At 51.3% G+C, this 19,634-nt stretch overlaps 1 protein-coding gene across 3 annotated transcripts in view; it reads left to right on the plus strand.

The window, feature by feature from the left end:
- Positions 1-2,684: 2,684 nt before the first annotated feature.
- TMEM44 (transmembrane protein 44) overlaps positions 2,685-19,634 on the plus strand; it is a 30,596-nt gene continuing 13,646 nt past the window's right edge. For all 3 annotated transcript variants that reach the window (XM_070406534.1, XM_070406535.1, XM_070406533.1), the window contains exons 1-8: positions 2,685-3,069; positions 5,411-5,537; positions 7,578-7,671; positions 10,158-10,324; positions 10,500-10,586; positions 12,676-12,846; positions 14,356-14,547; positions 15,875-15,979. In XM_070406534.1, the coding sequence (XP_070262635.1) occupies positions 2,903-3,069; positions 5,411-5,537; positions 7,578-7,671; positions 10,158-10,324; positions 10,500-10,586; positions 12,676-12,846; positions 14,356-14,547; positions 15,875-15,979 (1,110 nt within the window). In that variant the 5' untranslated portion in view covers positions 2,685-2,902. The remainder of the gene's footprint in view (positions 3,070-5,410; positions 5,538-7,577; positions 7,672-10,157; positions 10,325-10,499; positions 10,587-12,675; positions 12,847-14,355; positions 14,548-15,874; positions 15,980-19,634) is intronic.

The raw sequence follows: 19,634 nt of genomic DNA on the forward strand, positions 1-19,634 counted from the left end.
GCAAAGGATCTAAATAGAAACCTTTCAAAAGAGGACATTCAGAAAGCCAAGAGACATATGAAAACATGCTCAAAGTCACTAATCATCCGAGAGATGCAAATCAAAACAACAATGGGGTACCATCTCACACCTGTCAGACTGGCTATCATCAACAAATCAACAAACAAGTGCTGGAGAGGATGTGGAGAAAAAGGAACCCTCGTGCACTGCTGGAGGGAATGCAGACTGGTGCAGCCACTATGGAAGACAGTATGGAGTTTCCTCAAAAAACTAAAAATGGAACTCCCATTTGTCCCTGTGATCCCACTTCTAGGAATATATCCCAAGAAACCAGAAACACCAATCAGAAAGGATATATGCACTCATATGTTCATAGCAGCACAATTCACCATAGCTAAGATCTGGAAACAGCCTAAGTGCCCATCAGTAGATGAATGGATTAGAAAACTGTGGTACATCTACACGATGGAATACTATGCTGCTGTAAAAAAGAAGGAACTCTTACCATTTGCAACAGCATGGATGGAACTGGAGAGCATTATGCTAAGTGAAATAAGCCAGTCAATGAAGGAAAAATACCACATGATCTCACTCATTCATGGATAATAAAGACCATTATAAACTTATGAACAAAAATAGATACAGAGGGAGAGCTGCCTCAAACAGACTGTCAAACTGCAGCGGGAAGGCCGGGGAGGGTAGGAGGGCAGAAGGGGGGGTAAGAGATCAACCGAAGGACTTATATGCATGCATATAAGCATAACCAATGGACATAAGACACTGAGGGGTAAGGGAGGCCAGGGGATTGTCAAGGACGGGGGAAAAAAAAAGAGACATATGTAATACCCTTTGTAATACTTTAAGCAATAACAAATAAATAAATAAATAAATAATGCATTTTACAAGAACATTGGCAGAAGGCAACGTGTCCTCAGAAGAGAAAGCTGTTGAGCTCTGGCCTCTGTCCCCACAGGTGGCTGGGATTCGTGGCCACGACTGGCTGCGTGCTCTTTGCAGGACGGCCCAGGCTGTGCAGCCCGCCTTTCTTCAGGACAATGCCTGTGGGTGTAGCGCCTCCGCCAACAGGAAATGCCTATTTGGAGGGAGGACATGTGTTATAATCTGCTTATTAGTTTTTCTTTTCGGGGAAACTCAAGACCTTGGCCAAAAAAACATTAACGTCTGGGCTGGGCGGGGCAGCTGCCTGGTAAAGGAACTGAATCACATCCTGAGGCCCAACCCAGTGAAGAGCCCTCTGGACGGTGCTGGGAGAATTTGAGAGGGTCCGAATGGCAGGGAGGGAGTCGGTTAGAATATCTAACCCTAAGTGTTCCCTGCAAGGTGAAGTCCTGGTGTCCTTGTGCCCGGTCTGCAGCCTGCCTCTCTCTCCTCATCTCCTACCCTTGCTGCAGTACCTCTGCAATTTGCTGGTGTGCACAGGCCATGCTCTTCCCGCCTCCAGGAGGGCCTTTGCAGGACTGGTGCCATGGCCTCATTGCCAAAAGCAAACATTCCCAAGGCCCTGCTCATGTATTTCTCGAAAGCCTTCCCCACACACACAATGCTAGGCATCACCAAAGCTGTGTAAACATACTCCTCATAGATTTCGTAACAGATGTGTATGGATTGTTTAAAAATCAACTTAGTCAGTAAATAGCATCCTATTATGTGCCAGGCACTGAGCTAGGAGCTGGGGGTACAGCTATAAACTAAACAACTGGCTGCAAGAGCTCACAGCCTGGTAGAAAGACACCGCTCATCAGGCTGTGAGGAGTGTGGGCACAGGGCCTCGTGCCCACAGGGCCAGGACACCCAGTCAGCCTGCGGAGGGAAGGCTGCCGGTGGAGTAGGTTTGGGACAGAAAAATCACAAGTTTGGTTTTTTTAACAAGATGTGTTCAATCAGACGTGCAAGAGGAAATGCCGAGTAGGCAGCTGCACGTGTGAGTCTAAAGTCTGGGGGCTCTGACCTGGAGCTACTCATTTAGGAGGCACAGGGACAGGGAGTGTATTTAAAGCCAGGAGACCAGACGCTGATAAAGTGAACCAAGAACTGAACTTTGTGTCTCCCACCATTAGCCGACCTTACTCTTCACATTTCTTTGAACCATTTTTTTTCTTTTCTTTCTTTCTTTCTTTTTTTTTTTTTTTTTTAGTGGCTCTGAGGCTTTTCCTGGGAAAAACAATAACAATGATGATTTCCCCTGCTGATGTGCCGGGTGCTCTGTCTGAGGGTTTTTAATCACAGTAACTGAGGTCGGGTCTCTCATCCTCCCCTTATAGGCATGAATGCCCCGTGAGAGAAAATAACGGGGATTTGCCCGCCGGGCGCTTGTCTCCTTCCTGGCTCTCATCACACCTTTGTATTGTACCCTTTTAACCGTCAGGACCAGGCCCACTCACCTCGGGATCCCCGGCACCCAAGACCTTCGCCAGCGCGAAGGAATGTATTGTTTGGTCCAGAAGATGTGGTGGATTGACGAACGGACAAAGTGCATTCCGCTCAGGCCGCGTTTGCGGGGTGGGTGACAGCGAAGGGGTCGGCACCACTGCGGCTGTCCGGGGGCGGCGGCCGAAGCCTTTGTGCGGAGGCTGCTCCCGGCTCCCGCCGCTGGGGGGCGGCCTCCCGCCCGTGGACCCCCGACAATAGCGCAAGGGGTGGGGAGCCGTACGGTCCGGAAACTTTAACCTGGAGTCTGGGCCGCCGCCGCCAGCGCCCGGGAGCGCAGAGCTGGGCGCGCCCACCTCGCCCGCGGTCGGGGCGCTCGGAGGGCTGCCGCGGGGAACCTCACCCGGAGAAGGGGCGAGGGGCGGCAGCGCCCGGCTACCCGCGGCCGGGGAGGCTGCGCACGGGTCCCTGCCACACGGAAGGCTCCGGCCCTGGCCGGCGGGTCGAGCCTGCCATGGGGGAGGCGCCCAGCCCCGCGCCCGAGCCCGTGCCCGAGCCTGCTCCCGCGCCGGCCCTTTGGGACTGGAGCTACTTGGACCGCTGCTTCGCCCGCCACCGCGTCTGCATCTCCTTCAGCCTGTGGCTCTGCTCCTCCTCCTGCTGGATCGCCGCCCACACACTGTAATGGGGCAGGGACGGCGGCGCCAGGGTGGGGGCGGTCGGGCTGCGGGGGGAATAGGGTGCTACCTCCCGACCCCGCTGCTAACTCCCCCTTGCAAACCTAGAGGGAAGGGAGCAGACAGGGAGGAGGCAGGAGGCAGCCCCGTTCCAGGATCGAAACTAACATTTCTATGTAGACTGAAGTCGGATAGTCTTTTCCGGCTTCCACGCACTGGGAGGCTGGGCGGTGGGCCAGCAGGAGGAGGCTGGGTGGTGCAGTGGGTAGGGCCCTGGACTGGAAGCCGCCAGTCCTGGGTTCTGTTGTCAGCCTTTCCCCTTTGACTAGCGGTGTGAGCTGGGCAAGCTCTAAAACCTCTGGGCATTTTCCTTACGTCAAGGGGATGATAACTCCTGAGACTGAAGGGAGGATTAAATGAGTTAGCACCGGCAAAGTGCTTAGTAAGTGCTCATGAAACATTGCTATTGCTCCAGTTCTGCCACCAACCCTTGGCAGAGGGCAAGGAACTTGGACAAGTCTGATGTGTCTGGCCTCAATTTCCCTCTCAGCTGGGAAATGGGGAAGGTATGGTCTGACTCTGTCCACAGAGTTTGCCCTGGTCTGTCCAGTACCCGGAGTGGCTGGGCCAGGGGGTCCCTGTAACCTGGGTGAAGTCTGGGTAAAGATAGCCTCTAGGTCTTCAGCCACCCTCTCCCAAGCTCGGACGGCTCGTGTCATCCACATAGACCCTGGCGGAGGAGAAAGGACTGGCGCCCCTAGAAGGCTGGCACCGGCTCACCTTAGGCACTGTGGATTCCCCCTCCGGCGTTTGGTAGTGTTACAGATTCTCAGCCTCACTACCCAGTCACTGGAGAAGGAATAAAAAGACACTAGAACATTCACTGTGAGCCTAGCGTTGCATTCATTAACCCGTTTAATCCTGCCACCTTCCCAGGAGGTAGGGACTGTAATTACCCACTTAGATCAGGAAGCCTGAGGTTCTGCGAGGTTAACCAACTTGCCAAGCCAGACCAGAGGATGGAACTTAGGAGGTGCTGGCATGCACTATCTTCCTTGTTCCTCACAGCCACCCTCGGAGGTCCGCGTGGTAGGCATTTACCGACGTGGGCACCAAGGTTTGGAGAGAATCCCAGCCAGGCAGCCCCTGCTTTCTCACCCTGCTTAGGTCTGGGCACACTGTTTTTAGGGCTTCACCGTCCCTTAGCCTTCTTTTGTCTTTAGAGATGGTTTCTCTTCCGAGCTGTTTGTCAGCCTGGCATCCCCAACCCCTGGGAGCTGGGAAAGGGCTGGGCAGCAGCAGGGTTCAGAGCGAAGCCTCCTGAGGCTAGAGGCCCACCGCTGACTCCCCTTTTACCATAAGCCTCCGTTTTCTCCTCTTTCAAATGGGAGGGTTGAGATAAACTATTTCTAATCTTTGTCTAACTCAGACTTTCTAATTGAGAGCCTTCGTTCCTAAGACTCGAATCAGTTCCACGAGCCCAGGGCCCAAGTTAAAGGCTGCTCTTCCTTCTCTGGGCTTCAGGCCTCCCCGAATAGCCTTCCACCCTCGTCCATTCTTCCCAGGGGCTGATGCTCAGAACCAAATGGGCCCAAGGAAATACCACCCTGTGAGTCCCAAGAATGAGGAAACGAAACGACTGTGGAGCTTCGGTTTCCCCAACAGAAAAGTAGCTGGGAAACATCTAGCACCCACTGCTTCTGAGATCTAGTCAGTGATGCTGACAGAGACCTCTGGCACCTTCCAGCATGTTCTGGGCTTGTATAAGGGGTAGCAGGTAGAGGCAGTAAGGGAGATAACCCAGCCAGTCGTGGAGGGCCTCAGGGAGAGGTTAGCCCTAAGTCCATGGCATCTTCGGGAGTTTTGCTCTCCCTCTGTGTGAGGAACGTGTACCCAAAACAAAGTCAGCTTGAACATGGGCCGGCAGAAGGCTGGCCACTCCATTACATGGATAGATTAGAGGGATTTCTCTTTCATTTCAAAGAAACAAGCTGCCTTTTTAAATGTAGGCAATGAATTCTGCTCTGCAGTAAAACATAAAACCCCCCAGCTAGTTTGTCAGCACTGAAGGAAAGGTGGTCATGACCCTGAGTTGGCCAGATCTGTAGGAGGAAAGAAATTCCTCTTCATTCGAGAGGCAGGTCTGGCTCCCACCCCACGCTGGGAGCCTTTTGAGCCTTTCTTCTCTGATCTGTAAACTAAGTTCAAAAGCACCCGCTGAATACCTGGGGGAGAAAGTGCTTTATATGGACACACAAGTCACAACTGTCTTTTCCAGACACCTGCTGTGGGAGCCCAAACTTCCGGCTTCCGTGTTCTGTCCACACCCCTGTCTGTCTCCGCAGGCTTCTCTATCTGAGATGTGCGAAGAAATGCAGACAGGACCAGTCAGCGCTGTGTGCTGCGTGCTGCCTCCTGGCCAGCCTGTGTGACACGGTCGGGGCGATTCTGGCCAGACAGCTCACGATCCAGGTGCGTCAGGCCCGTGGGTGACCATGGCTTCTGTCTCGTTCCCTCACCATGCAAGGCACAGTTTGCCTCAGGGCCTGTGTTCTTGCTGGGCTTCTGCTCCCCTCCAATGCTTTGTCCAGACAGCCAATGGCTCACTGCTCACCCCCTTTACGTCTTTGCTCAGAAGCCACCTTCTCAACAAGGCCTCCCCTGACCACCCATGTTCCTCTACCACAGACCCATTTTTTTTCATGGCTTACCCCCAATACACCATCTACTTTCCTTAGTATGTTTATTGCTTATTTTATTTAATTCCTACTAGAATGTTAGCTCCACAGGGGCAAGAAGTTGTATTCACGAAGTTGTATTCACTACTGTAATCCCATCACTTAAAACAGCTGCTGGCACATAGTAGATGCTCAATAAATAGTGATTGTTGGTGCTATTGTTTGTTTGTTTTTTAAATATATATTTTTTATTGATTTCAGAGAGGAAGGGAGAGAGAGAAACATCAATGATGAGAGAGAATCATTGATCAGCTGCCTCCTGCACACCCCCTAACTGGAGATCGAGCACGCAACCTGGGCAGGTGCCCTTAACTGGAATCGAACCCAGGACCCTTCAGTCCACAGGTGGATGCTCTATCCACTGAACCAAACTGGCTAGGGTGCTACTATTGTTTTTAGAGCCCAGGACCCAGCCCTAGCTCATGCGGGATGGCGGGGGGGGTGGGGGGGGGGGGTGGGGGCGGGGGGGGGGTGGGGGCGGGGGGGGTGGGGGCGGGGGGGGGTGGGGGCGGGGGGGGGGGGTCTGAATCCCTTCCCAGATGGTTATGAGGGCCTTGGAGAAAGTGAGAAGCAGTTATAAGTTTTTGCAATTCTAGGCCCTCAAACAAACCTGTATAGGAGGAGCCTATTCCAAAACATGTATCACAAGGAAACCTTGCGGGCCCCCCTTCAGGGCCACCTCGTAGGGCTGATCCAGGCCTTGTGCCCACCGAGCTGGGCATGAAGGAGGATGGCCTGGGAACAGGTTGGGAGACACGGAAGGGGAGAGTTCTAGACCCTGCTTTGAGTAGGACTGTCAGAAACAGCTCACTTTTTATTCTGGGTGCCCCTTCTCATTAGGTGATGGAAAATAATGAGGTCTGGCTCAAGTCCAATAATAACAGTTGACAATTATGAAACACTTAACACTGTACTCAACACTTAGGGCTTTTCATGTATTAAGTCATTTAATTCCCAAATCATCCTATGACATGAGTGCTCTTATCTTGTTTTACACACGTGGAAACTGAGGCATAGCGAGGTTCAATAACTTCCCTAAAGTCACCCTCTAGTAAGTAGCAGTGCCAGGATTCAAACCCAGAAATGCATGCTCTTAGCGCTCACCATCCTGTCCTGGTAGCTAGTGCACTTACTGGTGAGTGCGTTTTACTTTCCTCTAGGCCAGTGGTTCTCAACCTTCTGGCCCTTTAAATACAGTTCCTCATGTTGTGACCCAACCATAAAATTATTTTCGTTGCTACTTCATAACGGTAATGTTGCTACTGTTATGAATCGTCATGTAAATATCTGATATGCAGGATGGTCTTAGGCGACCCCTGTGAAAGGGTCGTTCGACCACCAAAGGGGTCGCGACCCACAGGTTGAGAACCGCTTCTCTAGGCGCTGGCCTAAGCGCTGTCCGTGTATTGACTCATGTAATCTGCTTAAATAGTGAGGAAGGCACTATTATTAACTCTGTTTTAGAGCTGAGGAAACTGAGGCCCAGCGGTCAGTGGCTGGGCCAGAGTTACACAGCAGAGATCACACCGTGCGATCACACCGTGGAGAGAGTGTGGAATAGGAAGCGGAGGGCTGGGTTTGGGTTCCTGGCCCATCATTTAAGCACCCACCCCACCTCCTCATCAAGCAGAGGGAGGTGATCTCGACCTTTCTTGGGGTTGGGAGGCGTCCCTGGAAGCACTCCTCAATGGAGCACATGGATGTGGAGGGAGACCCGGTGAGAAGCGCTGTTTGAATGTGTTTGAACATCAAGACTATTTCCATTCACTCCCAGGTTTTCACTGGTGCCTACCTAGCAGCTGTTGACCTGATGAACTTTGTGTTCATTCTCTTCCCAGTCTGCGGCTCCAAGTTCAAGTCTAATTCGGGTGAGTGTGTGGCCATCTGTTCCTGCCTTCATTCATGCTCTCATTCATCATCACCCTGGACCCCTGCCAGGCACAGACGAATGAACAAGCCAGAGGAGGGAGACAGGGCCCTAAGCATCCTTCGAGCTGCTAGTGGGGAGGTGCATGCACACCTGGGGCACCAGAGGGGGAGGAGGGCCTGCAGGTGTCAGAGCAGGAGTGACGCTGGAACTGGGACTGCAGGGAAGGGCATTCCCAGTGAAGAGAACAGTGGGCAAAGGCCAGGAAGAGGATGGTGCATGGCTTTGGGAATGAGCAGTGATCTCAGTGTGCGAGTCCAGGATGGCCAGTGGAGCCCCAGAAATGGATGCCAGGAACAGGCATGTGCCAACTCCGGCAGAGCAGGGGCTGTAAGTGACTGAGATGGGATGAGTAGTCGAGTGTGGAGGACTGGGGCATTCCTGAGAAGAGAATGCTTGCATCAGTGGGGTCATAGAAGATGCCCTCAGCCCAGTCAGCATGGCTCAGTGGTTGAGTATTGAACTATGAACCAGGAGGTCACAGTTCGATTCCTGGTCAGGGCACATGCCTGGGTTGCGGACTCAATCCCCAGTGTGGGGCATGCAGGAGGAAGCCAATCAATGGTTCTCTCTCATCTTTGATGTTTCTATCTCTCTCTCTGTCCCTCTCCATTCTTCTCTGAAATCAATAAAAATATATTTTTTGAAAAGATGCCCTCAGCTGCACCATGCTGCCCAGAGGAGAACTGTTCTTGCTAGGATGGTTCAGAGGAGCATCTGTCTTTTATTAAAAGGAGATTTTCAGAGACGATGCTCCTTGTCCCACTCAGTTTCGATGTCCTGGCACCATGCGTTCACTTGATGCATTCACCAGGCTTGTGCCAGTTCTGCTCTGTGCCAGGCTCTGCGGAGATTATAGAAACTGCCAGGGCACGGTGCCTGCCCTCAGGGGGTTCCAGTCTAGGAGAGGCGTCCCTGTGGACTCAGATACATATATATGATACCGGAAATGTCACCCTGCCTTGAACATGAAAGTTATAGGAGGGCTGAGGAAGGAGAGAGTACCAGCCGTGTGTGTGTGTGTGTGTGTGTGTCTGTGGTGTGTGTGTGTATGTGCGTGCCTGTGGTGTGTGTATGTGTGTGTATGCGTGTGTGGTGTGTGTGTGTGGGGGTGTGTGTGTGTGTCTGTGGTGTGTGTGTATATGTGTGTGTGTCTGTGGTGTGTGTGTGTGTGTGTGTGTGTCTGTGGTGTGTGTGTGTGTGTGTGTGTCTGTGGTGTGTGTGTATGTGCGTGCCTGTGGTGTGTGTATGTGTGTGTATGTGTGTGTGGTGTGTGTGTGTGGTGTGTGTGTGGTGTGTGTATGTGTGTGGTGTGTGTGTGTGTGTGGGGTGTGTGTGTGTCTGTGGTGTGTGTGTATATGTGTGTGTCTGTGGTGTGTGTGTATATGTGTGTATCTGTGGTGTGTGTATGTGTGTGTGGTGTGTGTATGTGTGTGGTGTGTGTGTGTGTCTGTGGTATGTGTGTGTGTCTGTGGTGTGTGTATGTGTGTGTATGTGTGTGCGGTGTGTGTGTCTGTGGTGTGTGTATATGTGTGTGTCTGTGGTGTGTGTGTATATGTGTGTGTCTGTGGTGTGTGTATGTGTGTGTGGTGTGTGTATGTGTGGTGTGTGTGTGTGTGTGTGTCTGTGGTGTGTGTGTGTGTGTGTGTCTGTGGTGTGTGTATATGTGCGTGCCTGTGGTGTGTGTATGTGTGTGTATGTGTGTGTGGTGTGTGTGTGTGGTGTGTGTGTGTGGTGTGTGTATGTGTGTGTGGTGTGTGTGTGTGTGGGGTGTGTGTGTGTCTGTGGTGTGTGTGTATATGTGTGTGTCTGTGGTGTGTGTGTATATGTGTGTATCTGTGGTGTGTGTATGTGTGTGTGGCGTGTGTATGTGTGTGGTGTGTGTGTGTCTGTGGTATGTGTGTGTGTCTGTGGTGTGTGTATATGTGTGTATGTGTGTGCGGTGTGTGTGTCTGTGGTGTGTGTATATGTGTGTGTCTGTGGTGTGTGTGTATATGTGTGTGTCTGTGGTGTGTGTATGTGTGTGTGGTGTGTGTATGTGTGGTGTGTGTGTGTGTGTGTCTGTGGTGTGTGTGTATATGTGTGTGTCTGTGGTGTGTGTATGTGTGTGTGGTGTGTGTGTGTGTGTGTGGTGTGTGTGTGTATATGTGTGTGTCTGTGGTGTGTGTATGTGTGTGTATGTGTGTGTGGTGTGTGTGTGGTGTGTGTATGTGTGTGGTGTGTGTGTGTGGTGTGTGTGTGTGTGTGTGTGTGTGTGTGTAGGGGGATGGGTGGTGGGGCACAACCATAGGGCCTTGAAGGGTTGAGAGATCTGGCTAGAACAACATGGGAATAGGAGCCTGCCCTAGCATCAGGGCTAGGTCAACACCAGTTCTTCCCAGACTCTCAAGCTCCCAGGAACCATATGGGATTTGGGGTCTGTTGCAGGTCACGGCACCCAGGAGAGGAAGGGGAGGCGGCGGCTCAGGGCCAGTGTATTTGCCTTGACTCTGCCCCTGAGCCTGGGCCCCTGCTGGGCTCTCTGGGCTGCTGTCCCGAAGGCTTCAGGCCTTGTTCAAGGGCCACAGCGGAGGCTGCTGGGAAGCCGGCTGCAGGTGAGGCTGAGCCAGCTGGGGGCGCGTGGGGGAGGGATGGTCCCTTTAAAAATGCCTGGGGATGGTGGTGGGCAGGGTTAGCCTTTATTGGGAGGAACCCGCTAAAAGCAGAAAGGCGGGTCTGGGGTGCACGGTGGTCTCCTCGGGGTGCTGACTCTATCACCTGTTCCCACAGGACAACACTGAAATGTTTGGCTACCTGCTGGGTGGCATCGCCGCCTGCGGCTCCTGGGCTTCCCGGATCCCCCCACTCTCCAGAATCGTGAGGCTGGGGTTGGGGCTGGGATAGGGGCCACCGTGACAGGTTTTAGGGCATCTGGGAGCACTGTCAAAGCTCGGGGTGCCACCCCATGTGTGTGTGGAGCTGGGGGTGGGAGGGTGGGCGGCTGGTCCAGGAGAAGTCCTGAGGCCTCTCACTGGAAAGCCCACTGCGTTCTCTCCGTTTCTTACAGCAGATGAAAAGCAGGCTCTCAGGTAAAAGCCACCAGGGTTGGACCAGCAAGCATCGCGTTAGGGAATGAGAAGGTTTTAGAGGATAGAATCATGTAGCTACTGAGGTTCTGTGTATTCGAGAGCAACTTATTGGCAAGTATCTTCCAGGCACCTGGGGCGAGGGGAGACCTGTGTTGGCCAGTTCCGGGGGATGTCGATATGACTTGAGACACTGCTTGCCCCCAGGAAGCTCGCCGTCTCATGGGAGACACAGAAACGCAAAGCAGGGCACTTTAATGCTCTAAGACATACAGCATCAAATGCTTAGAGGTTCGGAGGAGAGAGAGAAGGCTCCACCACCATCCAGATGAGTGAGGCTAAAAACTCACACAGCCAGGCTGGTGGCTGCTGGGGAGGCCTCAGGTTTCTCCTAAGGGAAGTGGGATTAAGGAGGCAGAGGCGAGGGAAGGAGGAGCGCGCATTGGAAAAGCCACCACGGCAAGAAAGAGCAAGATACTGTGGACGTGTGCAAACCGCTCTTCCTGGGGGCCTTGCTGAGGGAATAATGGGCTGAACACTGGAAACATGGCAGACCTATCGTTGTGTCTAAAAAAATAATTACTTGTCCAAGAGCATCATTTAATAGCAATTCCAGGAGGACAGGATTCGGGGATGGCAGGTGCTCAGTTGGTTATTTGTGGGAAGCCATTGCTTATGCTGTGACTGCCAGAAACCTCACCAGACATGGGGTCTCATCAGCAAAGGTAGTATCTCCAGATCAAGGGAGGGTAGGGTAGGAAGCACCGCTCTCCCTTCAGCGACCCCTGGGACAGGTCTCCAGGTGGCATGGGGGCTGGGATACTATGTCACATGATGATCTTAGAAGAAACGGGTGCGGTGCCCGACCAGTTATTAGTTTCTATCACAAACTTTGAACCACAGAAATGTATTGTCTCGAAGTCCTGGAGGCCAAACGGTGCTGGGGGTGTCCTCAGGGCCACCCTCCCTGTGAAGGTGCTGGGGAAGGGTCTGTCCCAGGCTCCTCTCCTAGCTTCCGGTGGCAGCATGCCGTGACCTCCCCTCTGTATCTGTCTGTGTCCATGTTCCCCTTTTTATGAGGACAGACTCATATTCGATTAGGGCTCACCCTGATGACCTCATCTGAACTTGATCATCTGCAAAGACCTTATCTCTAAATAAGGTCATAGTCACAGGCTCTGGGGTTGGGACTCACATCTTTTGGGGACACACAATCCAACCCATAACACCACCCCGTCTAAAACAGCCCAGGCCACTCCACCACTGTGTCCATCACTCTGCTTAGTTTTCTTCATAGCATTTGTCACATCCTGAAATTAGCTCCTCCAGTTACTTACCAAGTTGTTATCTTGGTTACAAGACAGAAGAACATCAGCACCGTGAGAGCGGTGGGCTTGTCTGTCTTATGCCCCACTGTATTCCAGGTGCTTGGGGCCTGCAGGTGCCAGCAAACATGTGTTCATGAGTGACCTAATCTGGCCTGGAAAAGGGAAGCTCCTGGTTGTAGGAATCAGGAGGGCTGTCTTAGGGCAGGAAGAGCAGCCCTGTTCTCTGCAGTTTCGGAAAACAACACTGGGAAGAGGTTATGGGAGGGCCACCTCCCATTCACGGGTTAGACACTTTGCACAGTGCCTGGTAGGTTGAGAGCAATCATTATACTGTTATTTCGACCTTAGGAGGTAGTGGGCTTCCCATCACTAAAGGCATGCAAGCCTGATGGCCCCTTGGCAGGAAGATCAGTGCACCCTGGGGGACTTGTCATGGGCAGAGGGTTTGCCCTCCAACCTGCTATGCCACCAGGGCCCTGGGTCTCAGCCCTAAGGCAGCCGGGGGCAGTGGCAGCGTTCCTTCCTGCCCAGATCTCTCCTCTCTCTGCCTAGTGCCGGGGTAAGGCGTTTCCCTGCATCCACCTGTGGAGCCGGCTCCTGTCGGCCCTGGCTGGCCTCCTCTACGCCTCAGCCATTGTGGCCCATGACCGGAGGCCTGAGTACCTGCTGCGGGCCACCCCCTGGTTCCTGACCTCCCTGAGCCCCGCTGCGCTGGACCTCGCTGTATCTACCCCAGGCCCAGAGGCATCTTCCTGCCTCTCCTCCCTGCCTCTGCCACGCCCTCTTGCTGGATTAGAACTCTCTCCCAGTGGCCAGGGAGGTGGTTTGAAGCCTGGGACAGGCAGACACAATGACAATGTGCAATTTTGTGTTTTGTTTCCTTTTTTTTAATAAGAATAATTATATCTTGCTGGAGCTCTGTTAAACAGCAGAGGGGGGCTGTGCCAGTTCCTGGCCCTGGGATCAGAAGAGCAGGTTGCAGTCTCAGTTCTGCTCCCAACCTAGTCTGTCCCTGCCCTCAGTGAACCAGTTTTCCTGGTCTTTGCCTTGCCTTCCTCCTGGGCCAGGGGGATGGCTGTGCAGTGGCGATCCTGCCCTGTGTGCTCTTGGGCTGGGGCAGCAGAGATAAAAGTTGACAAGGGGCTGCCCTTTGTCAGTGATTGTGAGCACCTACCTGGTTCCCCAGGGGTGTTGCCTGATGTGCTGACACACCGGTGATCTTGGCATGAGGGCCTCAAGGGCAAGCTAAATGCAGACAGTGGTGGTTGATAGAGAGAGTGTGTGTGTGTGTGTGTGTGTGTGTGTGTGTGTGTGTGTGTGAGAGAGAGAGAGAGAGAGAGAGAGAGAGAGAGAAACCTGTGGGTTTAGCATAAATAGTTCCAAAACTGACTTTCTCATGTACTGTGTTAATTTGCTAGGGGAGGTAAAAGAGGGTAAAAGGGGGATAAATGGTGCTGGAAGGAGACTTGACATGGGGTGGTGAGCACAATACAATACACAGATGATGTATTATAGAATTCCCTGAGACCTATATAATTTTATTAACAAATGTCACCCCAATAAATTCCACTTAAAAAAACTTCCCTAGGGCTGCCATCACAAATGGCCACAAACCTGAAGCTTACACAACAGAAATGTATTCTTTCAGCTCTGGAGGCTGGAAGTCCCAAATCCAGGCAGGGCCGCACTCTCTCCGAAGGCGCTGGGGGAGAACCTGTCCGTTCCTCTTCCGCTCCTGCTGGCTCCGGGTGCTCCTTGGCTTGTGGCAGCATAACTTACCTCTGCCTCCCTTTGTGTGCCTCTGAGTCCTCTCCTCTTATAAGGACTCCTGCCATGGGATTTAGGACCCACCCTAACCCACGGTGACCGCATCTTAAATAATTATATCAGCAAAGATCCTAGTTCCAAATAAGGTCACGTTCTGACATGAATTTGGCGGAGACTACTCACGCCTCTGTGTGTATGGTCCCTGTAAGGCAAATCCTTCGAGGACGATGCTTTCCAAAATGCTTTTGTTTAACAAGTATTTCCCAAGTGCTTGGTAGAGGCAGGGTCTTACTAGAAGATGGGCCCTTTAAGGAGGAAAGTAGAGAGTCAGGCCTGGCCCTGTGCTCAAATGAGCTCCCCAACCCGGGGACAGAGAGCGCAGGGTGGGGCCCAGGGCGCAGAGGTGAAGGCGGCACTGGGTGGCTGCAACTCTCCGCTTCCTTGGACCTTAACTCCACTTCCCAGATCATTTTCCTTTCCTGGGTGATGAAAAGCAAGATGAGGCGGGCCTTGGGGTTTGCCTCTGAATTCAGAGAAAGCCCGGACACCCAAGCCCTTCTGACCTGCGCAGAGAGAGAGGAAGACAACGAGGAGGCGAGGAATCAGGGGCTGGAAAACCGCTGGTCCCACCAGTGTTTGCATGTGGAGGGGACCAAGGTGAGCCTGGGATTCTGGGTCCCTCTGAGCCTGGCCGCTTGGTCACTTTAAAAAACCACGGTTGATGCCAATGCTAAGGGGCCCTGAATAAATAGGACTTTCCATTTCCCCAATTACAACATTTTAAAAAGTTTCTGAACAGTTAATAAACTTCACTATATGTTTTGCAACGTAGATGAAAAATAGTCAAGTGTCCACTTCTGCTATTTAGTAATTTACTTATTCATATATATTTAAGTTTACATGCTACAAAAATTAACATGTAATCTGAGTTAATGAAATAGAAGATGGGCGGGGGGGGGGGGGGGTATGGCCAAGGTGAAAGAGGTTTATATAGGTGCGTGGACCAAAGACCCAGGTTCCCATAAAGGCTCTAGGGCAGGGCTGGGGAATGTCCGGCCCAAAGGCCCGTGTAAGGCCCATGAAGTCATTTGGTCTGGCGCTGCCAAGGCATTAGGGCTGAGTTAATTAAATGTTTGACCAAATATAGGAGGCTAAATTTTAAGTTGATGATTTTGTATGGCCCTCGAATGATGTTATAAATATCCAACTGACCCTTGGCAGAAAATGGGTTCCCCACCCCTGCTCTAATGGGAGGTTATTTTCATTCCACTCTAGCAACTGTTATGAAATTATATCCCAAAATGGAGCTACAATGTGTAAAGAGCACCCTGTGTGTCTGGTTGTTCTAAGGGGAGGAAGAAGAGACTTGGCAATCTTCTCAGCACTCCTCAACCACAGTGGTTCTCAAAGTGTGGTCCCTGGACCAGCATTACCTGGGAACTAACTTATTAGAAATGCAAATTCTCGGCTTCCACCCGGCTCTAACCCAATCCTAAGCTGAGAGTGTGTTGATCAGCCCACCGGGCGCTTCTGGTGCACACTACAGCGTGAGAACCACTGCTTTACAAAAGCATTTATGTAGCACCTACTGCAGTGGTTCCCAGACTTTGCCATAGAATCACCTGCAAGGCTTTTAAACTTTCCAGGTCACATCCTGACCAATTAAACCAGAATATCTGGGAAAAGGGGTTGAGAGCTAAACATCAGTTGTTTTGTTTTTTAAGATGCCCAGGTGATTCCACTGTGCAGCAAAGTTTGGGAACCACTGACATACTGTGACCTCAAAGAGATAAGACGCATTTCATAGGAAGCAAAAAGTGAGATGTGCCATAAAAGAACAGGGAGCAAAAAACACTTTAGGGGGTGGGGCTTTTGGGTGCTTTTTTTTTTTTTTTTTTTTTTTTAAGAAAATGGGACATTGTTTTTAGAAAATGTCTTCCAACTTAAGAATTCCCATGTCTGTCTCCTTGTCTCTACTTGAAAGAATTCAGATTGGGTGCCTCTCACTACACTACCGCACTGCAAGCCACTCAGGACAATGACAGCCATCAGTCACTACATGGAGCTGACCATCGAGCCCGTGCAACAGGTGAGTGGCCATGGGCCACGGCCAGGTGTCCAGAGGGTGGGAAGTAGTCATGGAAGGCTTCCTGCAAGAGGCAACACTTTAGCTGCAGGATGGGCAGGATGAGGCAGGAGAGCATAAAAAAGAGGAAGGGGAAAATACGAGAATGAGAAAAAAAGGGGTGAGGTGGGGGAGGTAAGAGGAAGGAGCTCTCCAAGGCCTAGTGTGGGGCAAATTGGGGGAATCCAGGAGATGACAGGGTGGGGATACCATCACACTACAGAAGCTGAGTGTCATCCTGAGGTGATGGGAGTCTATGAGGCTTCAGGACTAGAGACTTAGGGTCAGATGTGAACCTTAGAGCCTTCGCTTAGGCCATGTTGGAGGACAGACTAGGGGAGAGGAGGCTGGAATCGAGGTGGCCAGTGAGGGACAGTTGTAAGTCCAGGAAAGGTGGTGTGGCCTGAAGCACGGCTGGAGCAGGAGAGGCAGAGATGGAGTGGAGCGCTGGGAGGAGTGAGGATATGGGGTGAGGGAGACTGAGCGCTCCAGATATCTCCCAGGGCTCTGGCCTGGATGGGTGGGTCCTCAGGGGGAAGAGGGTTAGATCAACGGTTCTCAACCTGTGGGTCGCGACCCCTTTGGGAGTCGAACGACCCTTTCACAGGGGTGGCCTAAGACCATTGGAAAACACATATATAATTACATATTGTTTTTGTGATTAATCACTATGCTTTAATTATGTTCAATTTGTAACAATGAAAATACATCCTGCATATCAGATATTTACACTATGATTCATAACAGTAGCAAAATTACAGTTAAGAAGTAGCAACGAAAATAATTTTATGGTTGGGGTTCACCACAACATGAGGAACTGTATTAAAGGGTCGCAGCATTAGGAAGGTTGAGAACCACTGGGTTAGAAAAAAGGGGGAGAGAGGTGACAAGTCCACTGCATGTCCCACTACCCTACAAAGACAGTTTTTGTCCAGGTTACCGGTGACCTCCAAGTTGCTAAATCCCGGGGTCATTTCTGTCCGAACTGAGATTGGCCACTAGCTCCTTGCAGCTTCTGGGGTCCTCACTGTCCTGGCTTTGCTGCCACCATCACAGATGTTATTTCCCTGTCACTTCTGCTGGCTCCTCCTGGCGAGCTTGACTTTACGGCTGCAGACCCTTCTCTCTCTCCATCCTCTTCCAGTCCCATGTCCCGCAGCTCACACTCCGGCGCTTGCTGATTTCTCCGTGCATGTCTCCTTCCTTTTTCTCTCCCTCCATTCCAGTTTTGGCCGCCGGCCATCCATTCAACACCACATGGCATCTCACGCTTACTGTGTCCAACTTCTTCCATGCCCAGACCTCTCCCCATCTTCCTGATCTCAGGCAAGGACACCACTGTCCGTGCATTTGGTCCAACTGAAAATTCCCCTCCTCCCCTCCCTACATGCCCATGCCTGTCCAATCCATTTGCGAATCTATAAATACTACTTTTTAAATAGATCCACAGCCGGTTCCCCTCCACTGCTATTTCTGTCCCGTCTTCTCCATCTGCAAGGGTCTCTTACAAATGTAAATTACATCTTTCCCTCCTTCGTCTAAAATACTCCTCTTCATTCCCATTTCACAAAGAATGAAACCGAATCCCCTTACACAGACTTCCAAGACCCTGCCGGCCCAGCTCCCTCCCTCACCGCCTCCTATTCTCTTCTCCTCTTCGCTGTTTTCTTGAGGCACAGCTTTCTCTTCTTTCCTCCCTGGATGCTCTTCCTTCTGACTTTTATGTTGTTCACGTGGCTGCCTTTCCTTGTTTTGAATCTTCAGTTAAAATGTCATTTTCTCCACAGGTCTTCCCCCAGTAGCCACTGAAAAGTAGCCTCCGTCTCTGGCGTGTCCCTTTATTACCTTTTTAAAAATATATATTTTATTGATTTTTACAGAGAGGAAGGGAGAGGGATAGAGAGTTAGAAACATCCATCAACTGCCTCCTGCACACCCACTACTGGGGATGTGCCCGCAACCAAGGTACATGCCCTTGACCGGAATAGAACCTGGGACCTTTCAGTCCGCAGGCCAACGCTCTGTCCACTGAGCCAAACCGGTCAGGGATTTATTACCTTTTCTAATGTTCTGCAAAACACCTCCATGACCTTTCACTCTTGTGTGTTGTCTGTTTCCTTCGGGGATATGAATGTTGTGTCTCCTTCTGTCTTGTTCGCTTACCAGTGGTTCTCAACCTTCTGGCCCTTTAAATACAGTTCCTCATGTTGTGACCCAACCATAAAATTACTTTCATTGCTACTTCATAACTGTAATGTTGCTACTGTTATGAATCATAATGTAAATATCTGATATGCAGGATGGTCTTAGGCAACCCCTGTGAGAGGGTCGTTCAACTGCCAAAGGGGTTGCGACCCACAGGTTGAGAACCGCTGGCTTAGACCCTGGTGTGTCCATCACAGGCTCTCTCTGTAAAGGTGCACTTGGAACACAGAGTTCAGAGGTAGCTGCCCCACTGAGCTGCCCATGGGACACACTGACAATCAGAAGGTGTGGGCCCGAGACATAGGTTTAACCCCCTGTTGTTGTTCCTTGGAAAGTGGGTGCAGATAACCTGTGTTTGCTGTAGGTGAAGTGCAGGGGTATTTGGAGCATGTTTTCACAATTAAGAACCCACTTCCATTGTTAAATCCTTCCTCCAGTGGGAGCGTGGGTGGGTGATGGGAGGCCCTGGGGAAAGCACAGGGAACCCTAGGCATGTGGCCTAAGCTTTGCACAAGATATTTTTAAATCATGGAACTGCTGAAAAATAATAGTGCAAAAATGCATTTATTTTAACGCTTCCAGTACCTGGATCTTGGGTAGATTCCTGCTGGGGAACAGACTCTATGAAAGAGGAATGTATTCCTCCTTGATTCTCTTCCCAAAGCACATTTTTTGAGCAACTTGCACCTGGCCTCTTCCTCCTGTGTCCACCAGAGGGCGAGAGGTGTCTTTGTGATCGCTCCTAGCAAGGAGTGGGGAGCCCCAAGCCCATCTGGGCAGGAAGCCCCCTCACTGGGCTCTAGGGCCTCCACTCCCAAGACGGTCTGTTTATTGAGGGCTAATTACATAGATTAATTACATAGATTAACTCTTTAAGTCCTCACAGCCAACCCCTGAGGTATTACCTTCCTTTTACAGATAAGGAAAATGGGGCACAGAGCGGTTAAGGAACTTGCTTAAGGTCACACAGTTGGTCAGTGGTAGAACCAAGATTCAGATTTGTCTCAACCTGAGTCTGTGCTCTTGACAACACTACATACCACCCTTTGGCATAATGGCTGATGCCGGGGTTCTTGTTCCAGCATCTAGAAGGGTTCAGCAATCTGGAGAAGAGCTGTGTGTTACTTAATAAAGAGTCCAGAGACGAAGCATAATTTTGAAAAGCATTATAGGGAGTCAGAGGAGCCTAGCTAAAGAAACTAAGATCTCCTTGTCTCAGGACCCCTTGCTATTTATTAACACAAATTGTCCTAAGGCAAGGTGGAGATATACACTTCAAAGGGAAGGGTTTCATACAGAAGCATTTTCAGATTGGGGGAATTTGCCTGCGGCTGTTCAGGTGTTTGGCCAGTAGGAGGCAATAACATGTAGATTAAGATGCCCTTCGCTGTCTGGCAGCAAGCAATCATCCCTT

This window comes from Myotis yumanensis, unplaced genomic scaffold, assembly GCF_028538775.1.
Source record: "Myotis yumanensis isolate MYYU_CA2020_CCGP unplaced genomic scaffold, mMyoYum1.0.hap1 SCAF_2, whole genome shotgun sequence".
NCBI classification, from domain to species: Eukaryota; Metazoa; Chordata; class Mammalia; order Chiroptera; family Vespertilionidae; genus Myotis; species Myotis yumanensis.